The sequence below is a fragment of the Oenanthe melanoleuca genome, chromosome 3, assembly GCF_029582105.1.
Source record: "Oenanthe melanoleuca isolate GR-GAL-2019-014 chromosome 3, OMel1.0, whole genome shotgun sequence".
Taxonomy (NCBI): Eukaryota; Metazoa; Chordata; class Aves; order Passeriformes; family Muscicapidae; genus Oenanthe; species Oenanthe melanoleuca.
In genome coordinates, this window is record NC_079336.1 from 98,540,845 (window position 1) to 98,557,659 (window position 16,815).

At 42.2% G+C, this 16,815-nt stretch overlaps 1 protein-coding gene and 1 long non-coding RNA gene across 3 annotated transcripts in view; one reads left to right on the forward strand and one right to left on the reverse strand.

Moving 5' to 3' along the window:
* Positions 1-4,213: 4,213 nt before the first annotated feature.
* Positions 4,214-8,354, reverse strand: LOC130250691 (uncharacterized). Of its 2 annotated transcripts, XR_008840031.1 has the most exons (4): positions 7,417-8,354; positions 7,059-7,161; positions 6,461-6,544; positions 4,214-4,650 (listed from the first exon to the last, which is right to left on the reverse strand). It is a non-coding gene; the product is annotated as an uncharacterized LOC130250691 (long non-coding RNA). The 2 variants fall into 2 exon arrangements; XR_008840032.1 differs by having other exon boundaries at positions 4,250-6,544; positions 7,629-7,759.
* The window catches only part of ACYP2 (acylphosphatase 2), a 31,555-nt gene continuing 22,513 nt past the window's right edge, over positions 7,774-16,815 (forward strand). Inside the window, exons 1-4 of the mRNA XM_056486603.1 lie at positions 7,774-8,123; positions 8,262-8,531; positions 9,005-9,021; positions 10,461-10,570. Coding sequence (XP_056342578.1) covers positions 8,462-8,531; positions 9,005-9,021; positions 10,461-10,570 — 197 coding nt within the window. The 5' untranslated portion in view covers positions 7,774-8,123; positions 8,262-8,461. The remainder of the gene's footprint in view (positions 8,124-8,261; positions 8,532-9,004; positions 9,022-10,460; positions 10,571-16,815) is intronic.

The following is a 16,815-nucleotide window of genomic DNA, read 5'->3' on the forward strand; positions in this document are numbered from 1 at the left end:
GGTCTATTTAAAAATAAAGTTTAAAAATGTATAAAGTCTGCTTTCCCAACCCAGGATAAATAACAACCAAAAATCTTTGTTCAGGTTTTCAGTCTTGTTTCAAGCAGCATTCAGCACAAATAATTGTGTTTATCATGGCCATAGCTCAAGTAGTTGTTCAGGCTTTAATTCTGTGGGTGGATTGTGTGTTCACTGTTTGGACATGTGGATCAGAAGTATTTAAATATTTATGAATTCTGGAGGAGAAGCAAGCTCACTTAAATATCCCCTTAAGCAACCAATCCTTTCTCTCCTGCTAAAGAATTAGCTATCCTCTGCTCCTGGCTGAGTGATTTTGTGCTAGGAAACTGCATGGGAGACTTTTTGGCACGTTTCTGAAGCAGCAGCTTCTCTCATGGGGTGTTAGGGAGACACCCAGCAGATTAATAAACCTTTGGGGGGGATCACATGGAACAAACTCGGAGTTCTCTGGTGTTCATTTGGTCTAACCTGGCATGTTGTTTATGCCTATGCTCTGGTTACGTGGGGATAATAAGTGTAATTATGTCAGGGGCAAGATTATGGTAGTGCTGGGCCTGCTAACACCAGATTCAAGGAATTGAATAAATTGGTTTATTATTGTCCCAGGTATCCCATTAAGAAGAGTTCAAGGTGAAGCAATGACTGTAAATTAACACTTCCTTACAACCTCAGAAACATAACTGTCAGGAAGGTCGTTCAGGATAGAAGGGATGTTCCAATTAAAGAGCACGGGAGGCAAGTTAATTCAGGGATATCCCAGGGAGAGGAAAAAGTTGCTTTTGCCACATTTGTGTGTTGTTACTCCAAGGCCAAGCCCAGTGGAAAGCTGAGCCTTGCTTAGCACAAAGGCAGCAGCTGCCTTTCTGCTGGGCAAAGCATTGAGAACTGAAAGAGCTGAGGGGGTTTAGAAAATTCAAGTGAGAAACAGAATCTGCCTTGAACAAAAGGAGCAGGAAAAAGGCAGCTTGTAATCTCCAGAGAGGGCCCTGCAGGACAATCCAGTGGGCGTTCACTGTGGCTGTGATACCACTATCTACAACCCCCATGTGCTTTCTTTTTCAGTAGTACTGCAGTGGATGGATACACAATCTGATTCATGCTTTCTTGGCTTTGCCAAATGCCTGCTCAAATCCTGTAGCCATGCTCTGAATTAATCTGCTTACCCAAAGGCATTGCTGGGAAAATGGTTGTCCTTGGAGATTCCAGCCCCCTCTGCCTGGGGAAGATAGAGCCATCAGCATCTGGAGTGGTATTAGTTGGAGGCTTGACAGGCTCTGAAATCAGGAGAAACTGAGCCAGAACCATTCTGGTTACCCCTAAATACCCCCAGCAAATAAGCACCTCTGAAAAGCAGCGAGTTTTGAGATGGGAAGTCAGGAGCAAAGCGAATTTGGGGTGGTGTCAGAGGTGTTCCAAGTTCAGAGCAGCCAAGAGCTGGATGTGCACAGCACCTCTGCAGCACAGCAGCTGCAGCACCCTGAGTGCAGCCACAGCCAGCCCTGCCAGCCAGGGCCAGCAGCACAGGGCACCTGACCCCACCCTGCACTGCACAAAGCAAGGGATGGCAGCCACCAGCTCTCCAGCGGCTTTTCAGGGAGCAGCTGCTACCAACAGTTATTTTGTAGAGTATCTGCTCCAGGTGCCCTCACTGTGATGTTTTGGAAGTTAGATACTCACTTAAGTAGTCTTATTTTCTCACTAGATTCCCAGACTCTGGGCTTTTTTCCCTCTGCAGCTCCTGCAAATGTTTATTTTTCCAGGAAAGCTTTCAGTTTGTTTCAGACTGGCCTCAGCCTTTGCTGCGGAAATGTGCAAGAACATTTTCCTGTGACAAGAGTAAAACTCAGAACTGAAGATTAAGAACTGGGTGTGCATACACTCCTACTTCCCCCCTGCATACTCTCCATTTTCTTAGTTCACAGGCAGACATCCTGAGTCACAGGCTATTTCATTCTGTTTAATAGTGCTAAATGGGCTTTTCATCCCCTCATTCATCTGCTTTTTAAGCTCATTATGTTCTGGCATTATGTTCTGCAGCAGTAATTTCTGATTCATGCACAGTGTGAAAAGTTGTTCCCTTTTGATTGTTGTTAACTTTTTATCTGGGAATTTTCTTCTGTGTGAGAAATAATAAGGCCATCTATGATTACACAGACCTGTGTGGTCTACAAAAGTCATGCTGATGCTTCCTGTTTTATCAGAACTACTAAAGTTTCTGCTAGGTTGGATGGGGAAGGTGCCATCAAGTTATTAAGATAGATGAAAGTTTGGGACTGGCAGCATCTCTCCTCTCAAAGGCAAGAGAGCATCTTTCTTCACCCAGATGCTGACTTTCACCAAATTTGTCACAAGTAAATGTCTTTGAATCATACTTTTGATGAGAGCTGGCCACATGCTCAAACTTAGAGAATGAAATCCAGAAATTATCAAGTAGTGAAACAGTGATCAATTTGGTGAGACTTTCTCTGATGGCACAGGGCAAGATTCTGAAATAGTCACTATTTTCTCCTTGTGGCTTTTGAGAAGAAATAAAGGTCTAATGCAATTAAGGAGAATGAATCAAATAGTTCACAGAGCTGCAAAATGCAATGCTGTCAACCCACCTCCCTGAGAAAGCATTCCTTTAGCAACCCACACTCTTTTGTGTGTTCTTAGGTCTTTTGTAGAGCCCTGAATCCTCCCTAAATTTGACAGCATTGTTCTGGCAGCCGTGGGAAGGGTGATGCTTAAAATTTCCTATGTTTCAATGGGAATAAAAACTTCCTGCCTTAAATGACCACATCTCCTCCTCCTCAGCATGTGCAAGAGAAAACAGAGCCTCAATGTTTTCCTCAAATGTTCATGAGTTTCCTGTGAATGGATATTTCATAAATCAAATGTTGGATCAATCTGCTTTCCTATCAAAACAATTTAAATGTAGGTGTTGCAGTAGGTGGGTTTGTGTTTGAATTTAGTCATCAAGCCAAGACTGATATGACCCTTCATGCCAGCAGAGGACTGAGAGTCTTAACCCCAAATTTCACCTGATTCCTGTGCTTTGGTACTTTATCCATCACATTTTTGTTTGAGATGGTTTGGGTTTGTTTTTTTTGCCATAGGACACATCAGTTCATATGCTCATGCTTTGATTCCCAGCATTTTGTAGTTTAAAAGAACTTTGCAGTGATGATGCAAGTCTCCAAGGCTGATTTCCTCACAGCTAGTATTTATATTTACCCAGTGGTTTAGTTCCTTATTATCATTTCAGATTAAAACTTTACCAACTAGGAATGATTTATCTGAAAATTCTTTATATATATACACACACACACACATATATATATATATATCAGTGAAAATGCTTTTACAAGCATAATTTAGACTGAAAAAATTTGAACTTTGTTTTCATGTGGTTTCATTGGTGGAGGTTGAGAGACTTATTGCCCAACTTAAAAAATAAAAGCTCTTTTCAGAGAAACAGTGATAGGTCTTCATGCCCTACAGAATCAGGCTATGACACAAAAATTAAACAAAGAATAGCACAAAACCTAAACAATATAGTCTAGCCAGAGGAAAATAACAGGCTCACAGTTTTGGATGTGTCACTTGTGCTACCTTATGTAAGCAGTCCGGGATTCTGGAGCACGAGGGACAAATTTAGGTCCCATCCACACAAAGTTTGGCTGCACTCCTGAAATCTGATCTGTGTGGGCGTGACTCACACCCTGCACAACACTCCCCTTGCTCAGGGGCTGCTGCACAGGTGGGGGGTTCTTCCCACATGGATCACGTCCCTGGATTTGGATCCTGGAGTATAAATGGATCAGGAGACAAGTGTTGGATCCAGGTCACCTCCCTGTGCTATGGGACTGTGGATTCATCTATAAAGTCATTAATCACTCAACCACCAGAATAAAGCTCTTGAATAATCCCCCTTTGTGCTTGTCTTGCCCTTTAGACTTCCAAATATAATCTGTACTGCTAAAAAGGAAAGTCCCTGATAGCCAGGAAAAACTGGGAGATTAAGCCCTCCAAAAGGTTTCAGTATATTTAGATATTATGTAAATAAGGAATGCAAAAAAGACCCTGAAGAAGCTCATACAGCTTTGAAGTAGAGGTAGCAATCCCATTAATTCTCATTCAGAAATAAGGAGTAAATGCAATTCAGAAAAAAACATTGAATGGGAATGAGGAAAAGAGGAAGACTAGAGAAAAAAGGTTAGAAGTTTTTAATTTTGCCTGAAGAAGAAAACATAAAGGAACAGCAGTGCATTATCTTAAAGGATAGAAAAATAAAATCTGATGTGCATTACCATTTATAGAAAATAAGGGAAAAATCCTAGAAAGGTCAAAGTAAGTTTACATGGCTTCCAACCTTCTTCCCTGATATTCCATGCTCTTAGGTAACAGCAATAACCTGGCAACAGAAGCAGCATCCTTATAATTTATTTATCTGGAGGCTTTGGTGTCTTTTGGGAAACACTCATCAAAATCATCTGGGGACAGTTTGCAAGTGAATCAGGTCCAGAGTTCGGTTCAGATAAACAGAGCTGCACAGCTACAGATACATCAAGAAACTAAACTTTTATGACAAGAAGTAGCAGAAGAGAGAAATGCAATCACAGCAGGTTTGAGGAGGAGCCAGGTTACCTAAAAATGGTGCAGAAAAACAGCAGTGCAGTTACAAGGTAAAGGATGAATCAAGAAAGCAAGGTGGGAAGTTGTGTGCCTGATGGGATATTTTCAAAGCAAGACAGATATCCACATGAATGCTAAAAGCAGTCACTTTGGGAGAGGCAAACATCAAGTGTGTGCAGTGCTGTGAGGGGACAGCCACACACAGAGCTAGCAGGAGCAGTGAGTAATGAAAGAACCAGAAAACTGCTTTTCCAGCTATTCTGTACCAGAGATACACAAACAGCATAACTAAGGAAGCTGCAACTTTCAAATGATACAACTTTCAGATGACCAACCCAAAAGCTCAGCAGCTGAGATGCTTTAATCAAATAATTGCTTTTTATTGCTAGTGGCCAGAGTCAAGGGTCAATAGGTCTGACCCTCCCAACCAGCCTCACCTGGGACCCACCCAGCTCCCTCTGCTCTTTGGTGCAGCAGCTCTACTTAAGCTGAGGGCTGAGCACAGCTCTTGCCTTTTGTTTATGGGTGTGTCCAGCTCTAGTTTTACCTGTGTTGTAGCTGTGGTTCCAGCCCAGCTTCCTGCTCCTGGAGGGACTCTGCTGGCAGCCCTGGCTCTGCCTGCCCAGGTACTGTGGGATTGTTGTCACTGATGTGCCAAGGTTGCTCCTTGCAGTGTTTTTGCTGTTCCCTGGTGTTCAGCTGCAAGGGCACTATTGCTGGGTTTTGATGTTTCCTAGTCATGATGATTTTTGCTATATCTTTTTTCATGCTATGGCAAAAAACCAGTGTTGATGGGAAGTTTTGCTGTGCTTGGAGTTTTTAAAGCTTTATGCCTAGAGGAGGGGCAAAGGGCTGCTGGTGAAATGTGTCATTGTTGTTTTTACAACTGGCTATAGCCAACTGGTTCTCCTTAGGCCGATGTCCCCACCCAGGAATAAAGAGCTGGAAGTGGGAGGGAAATTCAGAACTCCATGCAGGCTGCCTGCATTTATTGGTAGTGTGTGCCAAAGCTCTCTTGCTAATTAGTGTGCTGGAGCAACCTTTGGTTTCTAATATTGACTGCTTAGGTAACAAAATATTAAATGTTTCACAGTGTTGTCTTCTGGAGCTTTCTGTTACTTGTCATGAAATAAGGAGAAAGTTGGACTTGTCCAAGGAAAGATGGCCAAGATGTTATGACAAATGAAATGTTAAAGACTGTAATGATAAAAAATGTTGTTGTTGCCAGTGCTGGAATCTGTAGGCAGCAAAGTGTCATCAGCACCAGGATAAACTCTGCTTTCAAGGCTTGTGTGGCTTTCTAGTGCAATAAACTGATGGCATGAATCAATTTTTTCACTGTTCTTGCTCTTTACTGCTGCCAGATGGCAGCAAATGACCAACAATTTTCTGTGTTCTGTTCTTCTTTCTGTAGAATCCTCCTCCTTCAAAACAAAATGGTGCTGATTGCATATTAGGAAAATGTATGACTTCTGTGAAAGGCAAAAGTTTCATTTAATGTGCCATATAGGGAAAGCAAATTAAGTTTTGTCCAATATGTTCCTATTCCCTGTCAACTGGAAGCTTTTTGTGCTTATGTCAATATTTGTGTTCTGTGCTGAATTGATGATTGTTTCTCTATTTAACTCCTGCATCTGAGAAGAGTAGTTTTGTTATTTTCTAGGACTTCATTTTGAACCTCCCTCTAGTTTTAAGATCCAAACTTGTGAACAACTTGGGTTATGCTGCATTACTGGAGAACACAAGGTGCATGTGGATGGAAGTTGCTTAATGGAGGGAGCAAATTATTTTGATTTTTATTGTGCAGTTGCTGGTAACTTACCTTCATCTGATGGTAAGAATCAGAATTCATCTTCTAAAGTTGGATAAATGCTGTTTCTAATGTAGAATTCTGCCAGAAGAGTTGCTTTAAAAAAAACGGTGGGGGAAAAGTTAAACTTCAAGCAGACATAGAACACACCAGAGAAAACCTTTGTGGTGTGTTGTTGGAGACTCAACCTACTAAATAATCAATTGTTGACTTCTTTTTGTATATGTAGCATACAGACAAAATAAATGTTATGATGACAGTTTTAGAAAGGTTTTCTAATGAGAGCATAAGCATTACTGGATTCACTGAAAGCTGGGTGAATAGCTTGCATGAAATAACCTTTTTTTCCCTGGGGTTTGCTGCTCCAGCTGAGGAGTCTGATATTTGCCAGTGGGGGGAGAATTGGGCTGTTAAAACTCTGGGTGAAGTTTTTTTAGTCGTGTGGAGATGTTAGTTGGTTACTCAGCCTCATTTACCTGAGGCAAATTTGAGGGCTTTTTCAACTACCTAATTTTCCACCAGATCAGGTAAAATTACCTCAATTCACCAATACATAGCACACATTGTTTTCAATGATTCCTGTAAATCAGGAAAGACAAACACAGCTCACCTGTGCCGTGGATGCTGGGGACTCCACGTGAGTATGTGGCAGCACCAGTCCTGGAGGAGGAGATGGCGTTGTTTGACCACGGCTCTCTGAACGTGTTTCTAATCTAAAATACAGATGGGAACGACACCTTGTGAGGGCTCTGTAGGACAGCGCCTCATGGATTCGGGGCCGCGTCCCTCACGGCAGGGACGGTTTTCCCGCCCTCAGGGCCGGGCGTTCTCCCCTCAGACCAGGACCGGTTTTTCCGTCCCCGGGTTTGGCCGCTCTTCCCTCATGGTAGGATCGCTTTTCTCACCCCCGGGCTCAGCCACTTTTCCCCTCACGGCAGGATGGGTTTCCCCGCCCTCGGTCGCTCTACCCTCATGGCAGGAACATTTTCCCGCTCTCGGGATCACGGTGCCTTTCCCGCCCTAGGAGTCGGGTGCTCTCCCCTCACGGCAGGAACGTTTTCCCGCTCTCGGGATCACGGAGCGTTTCTCGGGCTCGGGCGCTCTCCCCTCACGGAAGAATCGGTTTTTCCGTCCCCGGGGTTGGCCGCTCTCCCTTCACAGTAGGACCACTTTTTCTCACCCTCAGGCTCGGCCGCTCTCCTCTCACGGCAGGATGGGTTTCCCCGCCCTCGGTCGCTCTCCACTCATGGCAGGATCGGTGTTCCGCCCTCGGGGTCGCGCGATCTCCCCTCACGGCAGAACCGGTTTTCCCACCCTCGGGGCCGGGCCCTCTCCCCTGACGGCAGGAACGTTTTCCCGCTCTCGGGATCACGGAGCGTTTCTCGGTCTCGGCCGCTCTCCCCTCACAGCAGGATCGGTTTTCCCGCCCAGGGTTGGACGCTCTCCCCTCACAGTAGGAACAGTATTCTCGGCCGCTCTCCCCTCACGGTTAGGAACGGTGTTCCCGCCCTCGGGCTCGGCCGCTCTCCCCTCACGGCAGGAACGGTGTTCCCGCCCTCGGGCTCGGCCGCTCTCCCCTCACGGCAGGAACGGTGTTCCCGCCCTCGGGCTCGGCCGCTCTCCCCTCACGGCAGGAACGGTGTTCCCGCCCGGGGTTGGGCTCTCTCCCCTCACGGTAGGAACAGTGTTCTCGTGCTCTCTCCTCAGGGCGGGATCGGTGTTCCCGCCGCTCTCCCCTCACAGAAGAAGCGGTGTTTCCCCCTACGGGAAGCGCTGTGTCACCCCTCGCTCTCAGGTGTGTTTCCCCTTACAGCAGTAGCGATGTTTCCCCCGCCGCTGCCGGCTGCTCTCCCCTCACACTCCGGCTCCGCTCGGGGTGCTCGGCCCGCCCCATCCATCCACACGTGAGGCGGCCGCTTACGCGGAAATCTTGAGCCTCTCGCGCTCCCGTCCGGGCGCCGCTGTCCGCGGAGCACCGGCGGCCGCCGCAGCCGCTCTTCCTCCGCTGCTGCCATGTCCGGCCTGGCCAAAGCCTCCGGCGCGCTCAAATCCGTGGATTACGAAGTGTTCGGGCGGGTGCAAGGTAATGGCGGGCTGAGGGGCGGCGGGTGTGCGGGGTGGGAGCGGCCGCGCGTTCCCAGCGCGACGGGAAACTTTGTGGTGGCTTTTTCTTTGAATTATGCGTAATTGTAAATATCCCCTCGCCCTAAGGCTGGGCTGCCCCTGGAGCACTGCTGTGTCCAAAGTTACTCGCATTCCCCGTGCTTTGCGCTCGTGGCTTCTGTCAGTGCGGGTGTGTGGGAATGTCCCTCACGTCCTTCCCATTCACGCACTGCAGCGTTTTCATTGCCGCTTAAATACGGGAATGGCAATAATCGTGTGATGAAGGGAAGGCTCAAACACGAGTTGTGCTCGGTTTCCTTAATATTAACATCACTGAAATAAAATACCACGGGCGACTTGTGTGCTCATCATTGCTCCTTTATATTAACTGAAATTCCTACAGGTGATATGCTTTCACAGAACTCTAATTCCATTTTTTTTTTTCTTTTTTAGGTGTTTGTTTCAGGATGGTAAGGCAATGCAGGATTTGCTAGCTACTTTATGGTATAATATTTCCCGTGCTAAAAATAAGGCAGCAGGTCTGTGGAGTGTAAATATATCCAGCCTGAACTTTGGTTATATGGTTAAGTACTGTGAGTAGACTTAAAATGGTTTTGTATTAAAACGGATTTTTAAAAGCTTACTAATGTGTTGCTTGTGTAGATTGTGGTTTGGATTACTTTGTAAAAGCCACAAGAATCTTGTAACACCTTGATCTTTAGAAAGATTAAATATGAAACAAGGTGTTTCAGGTCAATTTTTTAAATGGCCACTCAGTACCTTTATTTAAGGAAGGTTGCTGTGGAAAAACGTGGGGCAAAAGTTGTACTGCAAATAAGCAGCTTGTGGCTCATACCCTAAGCAAGTGACTCCAGCAGCTCTGAAGTGCAGCAAGTGGTTTTGCATTTCACAGAAATCCATGAAACAAGAGGACATAATTAAAGTAAAAATAGTGTTTTTGTCTCAAAATAGTGTCCTATGCTTAATATTAAACCTGAGAGATTTTATGTGTAGTTTATATAAGTTGTGAAATAGTACCAAGCAGTAATGAGCAGAACACTGCAGTGGAGTTTGCCTTGAATTTAGTTATTCTATCAAGAAGAAAGGGTAAGTCCAAGTTTGCTGTGCCTTGTTTTGAGCTGACCTGGAGCCATGTGAACACACAGCTCAGTGCCAGTCCTGAGGAAAAGGTTTGCAGCTGCATTCCTGTGCTTTTGGGCAAATTAGTTTGGAGAAGCTGCTCATAACCACCTTGGAATGCACTCTTCATAGTTAGCACCACTTTGTCATTGTGGTGCTATTTCATTTCACCCCAAAGCACAATTTGTCTTTTGGAATGGGTCATACACACCTGCAGTTTGGCTCTTGTCATTTGTGAATTTCAACTGGGTGGCTGGAAAACCATAATTTTTTGGTATTGCAGGAATATCCTTGATTTTCTTTCTAGTAATTAGATTATGACCTTTGCTGTTGTTTGTCAGTAGAAATGCAGCAGCTGGGGGTAGGATTTAAAGGGTGAAAGTCAGGTGGAAAGGATTTGAAAGGGAACTGGGAAGTCTGTACATGTAGCAGATTTAATGAGTTTAAAAACTGTGGTGATTGAAGGGTCAAATGAGCAGTGATAGGAGCTGTGGAAAGGAATAAAGTAAGTACAAGGGAATGGTGTGGGAATAGTGATAAAAAATTTTTTTGTGATCAAAATCTTGTCCTTTTTGGAAAATGAGCCATGCCTGCTACAACTCCAGAGCTGCCAGGAACATCTAAATGCCTGAGGATGAGCATCACTCAAGGATTTTTATTTTTAAGTGTAGCTCTTGCAGCTGGGCAAATGCAAGTAGAGGGGTTAAGTGTTCTGTCTGTGGTGTTTGTGCTGGCACTGACTGTCCTCTCCCATTATTTCCCTAATCAGTACACAGAACAGGAAGCCAAGAAATTAGGAGTGGTTGGCTGGGTTAAAAACACCAGCCAAGGAACTGTGACAGGCCAAGTTCAGGGCCCAGAAGAGAGAGTGAATGAAATGTAAGTATTTCTGTGTTCGTTGGTTTTTTTTTCCTTACTCTCATTAAAGTAATTTGCAAAAGTGTTTTTAATACAAAGTGACAAGTAGATCCTTGTGTCAGTAGTGTTTTCATTCAGCTTTGGAGGTAAGGAGGGTGCATTCTTTAGGCTGTAAAAAAATCTTTAAGCTTGAAAAATGCTGTGTTTTCTTTTCTAGTGTCACACAATTTGTTAATATATTTCCGTAGCACCCTCATTTCTTGTGAAATGAAAAGAAAGCTTTTATTCATGTGACTAAAGATCTGTTTTTTAATTCATCAAAATGTCTCATGTTATAAAAAGATTGAAGAACTCCTTGAAATACTTTCTCAGCCTGTGCTTAAAGAACAATTTAAAGGAAACTTGGTTTAAATATGATTTCTTGTTTTCCTGATTTAAAAAAAAAAAAAAACAAAACAAAAACAACCCATAATACATAAACACACATTTTGGCCAAGGCCTGCAGTCTTTGCTATTTAGAAACAAGTTTTGAAGTATTTTGGTGTCTTTTAAAGAATGGGTAATAATTTTCATCATGAAATTGCCAGTTTCCAGAAGCTTAGAGCTATCACTGAGGAAATGATGCCTGGAAAAACACAAAGCCTTGATTGAGTTGCTTCCAACTATCATTTTTTGCAAGTGTATACAGGGAAAGTGTTGGGAACTCAAAAAAAATCCTTCAGAGTTTTTTTTTTCTCTCAGCAAAGAATGAACAAGGGCAGAACTTTCCTTTTCTAGGTGGGTAATTAGCAGTTCACATTCTGCCAACACTTTCCCATACAGGAATTGCTTCAAAACTGAACTTGGATAAAGAAAAGTTGGCTCTGTGCACAGAAAAGTGTTGCACATGCCAGTCAGGAGATGTAAATCATTTCCAGTCATTTTCCTTGGTTTTGTGCTTAACATGAGGCTGATTATCTTGATCTGCAGAACTTTTACAAAGCCAGAGAAATATTTTTTTCTTGCATCAAATTTACATTTATTTTTTGAAAGTTTTGTTAATATCCAGATCTCTTAATGTTTTGTAAATTTGTGTTGGTGCCACATTTTTATTTAACTTGGAACACGAAACTGATCACGTGAGAAACCAGGGTTTGCTTTCTATTTATTGTCCTACTTCTTTGTTTGAAGATACAGATCGAGAAGAAATAAAGTTGTTTTCAGTTGCTTCTCCTTTATTTCATGTTGCAAATCAATGTGTTCATCTGACATGGGAAAAATGTGGCAATGCTGAAGTCCAAGTGTGATATATATATTTTTTTTTTTTGGGGGGGTGGTTTGCATGAATTATTAAATTTGGTATCCTGGAGTGAAATTCTGAAATAGGAGGACTTTTCCTTGTGCTCTCCAATGTATGGAAAAGGCAGTGAGTTTATTTTTTGTTGTTAACTTGGTGAAGCTGCATGTGAAAAGGATACTCTTGTGTGTGAGCTGCTCCTTTGAAGGACCCTTGTTTCTCTCTGCTGGTACTAGTGAATGACAGATCAAAATGGTTTTGAGATTCTGGGAGGGTTTTTTCAGCATTTTTTAATAATCCTGTGAATTCATAATACTGACTTATCAGATTTAAATATTATTTTAAATGCTAGATTTAAAAAACAACAAAATGAGGCTTGGTGTTTTGATCTCTTAAACAATATTTATCTCTTTATGATGCTAAATAGGATCAAGAACATGGACTAAAAAGAGTAAGGATGCCATTGGAAAGTGCAGGTGTCCTATAGGTAAATAGGCAAAGCAATCTAAGGGGAAGAAAGAGGAATAAGGGATTTGAGATGATAAATACAGAGAAAATGTAAAAAATGTAAGAAAAAGCCTGTGAGGGTCTCCGGTGTTGGCAGAATCATGGAGTGACTACCAAAGGCTGCCTTTGTTCTGGAGCAGGAATGCAGCAGACCCCTAACCCAGCAGCTCTCCATTTTCTGCCTCTTAGTCTTTTATTTTTGAATCAATAATTATATTGGGTGGCACAGCCACAATGTATCCAGTGCAGGCTCAACATCAAGAAGCAATGACTTTATATGATTTTTTAATTTTTTTTTTGGTGCAGGTTGCAAAGTAAGATACAACTTAGGAACAAGAGGATGAGCAGATGTAATGTACTATGCAAAATAGTTTGTTGTGGAGCAAACAGCTGAGCAGGGGCCTCCTGGCTCTGCAGAAATCAGAGTTAAATTTTAAATGTGTGAACAACTGGGGCTTGGGAAGTGCTGCATGTGCAGGAAGCTGTATCCCTGATTGGACCATCCAATTTGTGTTCGACATGGGTATGAATTTCTTTGGAAGTGCTAGAGGCTGATTCTCTGAGATTCTGTGGTGCTAAAAGCTTAAACCCACTGAACTGGCAAAATGCACCAACCTCCCCAAACCTCAGACTGCAGTGGGAATGTCACTGAGCTGCAGAAAGCCTGAGGGATAGATGGGCACTTGCAGATTTTTGTTTTCAATTTTACATTCAGTTTGGTTTAATGAAAACCTTGTAGTTTCTCAGGGATCAGGCAAATTTAATTTAAAGTATTTAAAAGCAGGTTTTAAAGTTGGGAGGTCTTGGGAGAATGTTTTAGAGGGTGTTTTTAAGGGTGTTTTTACCTGTCAGCTTGCTTTGGTGTCCCTTGGTTTTTAACTCTAGATGGAGCTGTTAGTCCTGAAGATCCTCAACCATCCCTGCTCTGTTTGCAGGGAATCTATTTTTAGACTGTTATGGTAGAATCTGTCTTTTTCCTTACTGTATTTTAGTTCTGTTCCCTTTGCTGCTGATTCACACAGATCACACCCTGTATCCTTAGATCAAAAAAGCTAATTTTCAGAGGATTTTACCTGTCAAGTCCCAAGAGAAGTAGAGCTGTATAATTTCTGTAACATAATGAGGTTTTATGGTAAAGTGGAGGGCTTTTTTTTTTTTTTTTTTTTTTTTTTTTTTGCCAAGCCATGAGCTGATAATTTAAAAATGGGGTAGAGGAGTGTAGTTCCTTGTTTTATTTATTTTTTTTCCAAGAACACTTGTAGCACAGGGTTTTTCATTATATTATCTTGTGCTCTTTCTTCCACTTCACCCATTAAATAAGGTTGGAGCCTGCATAGTCATGGTAGCTGTTGCCATAGCAACCTGCATGGACAGGCTGGAAGTTGCTTTCCTTGGAGAATTTTCTGAACTCTGGTGACAATTTGCTTAGTTCTCCATTAATAAGGGAAGATAAGAGTCTTTGTAAATTGTCAAATTCAGAATTTACTCCAGAAATCCAGTGTTTCAAATCAGGCTGACGCTTGAACATGTGAAATCTTAGGATATTTTTTAGGCATAGGCACATAGCAGCACAGTGAGTTCTTCCTGTCTCTAGAGAGAGGCAGAGTTCTAAATATAGATGGCTTGTCTTGGAAATGGGTTTTAATTAGGAACTAATACTAATTTCATTTGAATGTAGTATTTTTATTACCAATGTCAGTTAAGAATTAATATTAATTAACTGGCAAAAGACTTAAATTCCTTTAGTGTATAAGTGCATAGAAAAAAGCCTGTATTTTTACCTTGTAGAGGGGGAAAAGGGAACTCTGTTAGTTATCATAATTGTCATTGTTTTAGTAATCAGGTGCAGCCAAGGTTCCTGTCTGTACCAAGTGACATTGAATAAATACTTTTCTCAATATAATTTTTTAATTGTTTGCAGAGAATAGCCCTTAAATGGAACTAAATGCTATTAAAAATACTTGTGGGGGGAAAAAAGTTCTAGGTCTTAATGCCCAGTTGATGTTTAGTTATAAAATGAACATATTTTAGTCAGTGTTTTGATACTTTTCTCCATTTTAAGAGGATGTTTTTAAAAGTGTTTTGCTCAAACTAGAAGTGTTGTTTAGAAGAACCCTTAGCATTGATTTGCACATGAACTTGTCAGTGAGGCAGAGATGTGCCCCAGTAGGAGAGCTGAAGTATTCCTGGGATGTGCTGTTCTTGAGGAGCTGACAGAGACAGATTTTGGAGAAAAGGGCAGAGGGAAATGAAAATCACATTCTTCAGGGTTTTTTTTAACATTGTTAAAATGCATGCCAGTGAAAGGTGTTAGATTTGTTCTCATTTAGGATGGTAATGAAGAACAGTTCTTACATTAATCACTGCTGAAGTTGATTTGCAGTGTTTCAGTGAATCAATAGCAAATGACAGGAAAATATGATGGGATTTTTATAGTTCAGTGTAGCTCCAAATATAATAAAATTAGGTTTTTAATGTTTGATTACATTTTGTATTTAAAGGTAAGGCTAATGTATACTGGGAAACTAAATTAGGCTGTAACTTATGTGGGTAATAAAATGGTAAATGTGATTCTCTCATTTCATGTTGAATGTTTGAGATATTAATTTCTTCTCTATAATTATGTATTGCTTAAAATTGACAGTCTAAATTATGAATTATTGCAGTTATTGGTCCTGTAAATGGATTTTACTGAGCTGTTACTGATAGTGGCCTAGGAGAAACAGGTGTAAACCTTGTTCTTTGGGTATTTTAGCCATATAAAATTAGATGGATGGACTAATTCATTTGTTGTAGCAAGTGCACTCTGTTTAACAGCCAAGGAATGGGTCAGGTAAGTCAGAACTGGAGTTTTTTGGTTACTGAGAATGAGTTGAGTGAGCTGTTTAGCTGGAGGAGTGCTCCCAGCACAAACCCAGAGGCTCTCCTGTGCAGTGTCCCAAGGGAATCCCTGTGTCCCTCTGGGGCCCAGGAAAGGCTGTTTTCCCCAGGGGCTGAGGGAAGGCTGTCCCTGTGCCCTGAAGGTCACCCAGCCCACCAGGGGCAGCCAGAAATAGCAGTGGCCTCCTGGCACAGCTCCCCTGCTTTCCACTGTGCTGGCTGTGCCTGTTCCCTGCAGTGCCTTAAACCACAAAAGCTTTTAGCCATGCTTGGGTCTTTCTGGATATAGACTAGTGCAAAAAAAAAGTGTTTTCCACAGCCCTTTTTCTTCTGCTGGACTGTAAAAATAGCTGCCTTGCATGACCTTGTCCATTTTTTTTTTTACAGTAGCTCTGTGGAATTGGAGTTCTTTTTTGAGTATCTGCTTCCATTTCTTATCACTGAAGCGTTTTTGTTTGTAGAGCATTTACCAGATATTTCTGCATGTGAATTTCTAGGATTTTGGCTCTGGAGTAATCAGTGGTAGTGTTTGCATTCTCTTGGAAAGCTCAGAATGTGCTATTGGGCAAGATAGTTCATTTTTCTCCTGTCTCTGGTGGATGCTGCACTGGTGCTCCCAAGTCCTTTAGCAGTGTTAGGAAGCAAGGGTGAGTTTCCTATGGAATTCCAGATTTTATTGGCTTTGCTGATGGGTAACTGTGGGAGCACTCAATTCCAACATCCCCTGCTGCACAGGAAGGATTGCAGGGCTGTCTTGGATTGTACTGTAAACACAGGCAAGTTGAGCTGTTGCTTGAACACTATTTAAGCATTTTATTGCATAATTAGCAGTTATGTGCCTTTCTTCCACACTGGGAAGTCAGGCTTCAAATGGCTCAAAATTAATCTTAACTCAGCCGCAATAGCTGCTCTATGGAGGGCTGGTAGAGCTTTGTGGGAGACTGATTTCAAAATAAAATTTCTGATGTACTGCATCACTTCTACTGGGAGCTTTTTATTCATTTGAGCACTTATACATTCTTTAATGCTGATATTTTTTTATTTAGCCACATGTAATGCTTTTTTTCCTAAGTGAAGGTGTTCTGTTACTGCTGATGCAGTAGGATGTGGTGCAGTTCAGTGCCATTCTTTTGGGGGTTTTTGTGCTGAATAAAGTGTTTAACATGTCCTTAGTGCTCCACCACAACACTTAGAGAGACACTAATGAGTGAAATTCAGCTTAAACTAGGATTTTTAAATAGCTTTTGTTATTTAGTTTATCAGGATGGGTAACTGCACACAGTCAAAAATAGATCTTTGTCCACACACTGGAAATTATCAATAGAAACATGTACTTAGTGTAGGTTTCTTGGAAACCTATTCTGCATGTGGTGTTTCAGACAGGTTCTGAAAATACAAACCAACTCATGTGACTCTTAAAGAGCAACTCCAGAACTGCAACTTTTAGGCTTTGCTTTTGCTGTGCTGATGTTTGAAAATTACCAAACAGGGAACAAGCCTGTATGACCACTTTTCTATCTGAAGGGTGTTATTCTGGGTCTGGAGATTTGTGTTTGCAATCCACAGGAGAAAGCAACATTAAACTAATATTAGAGCTGCATAA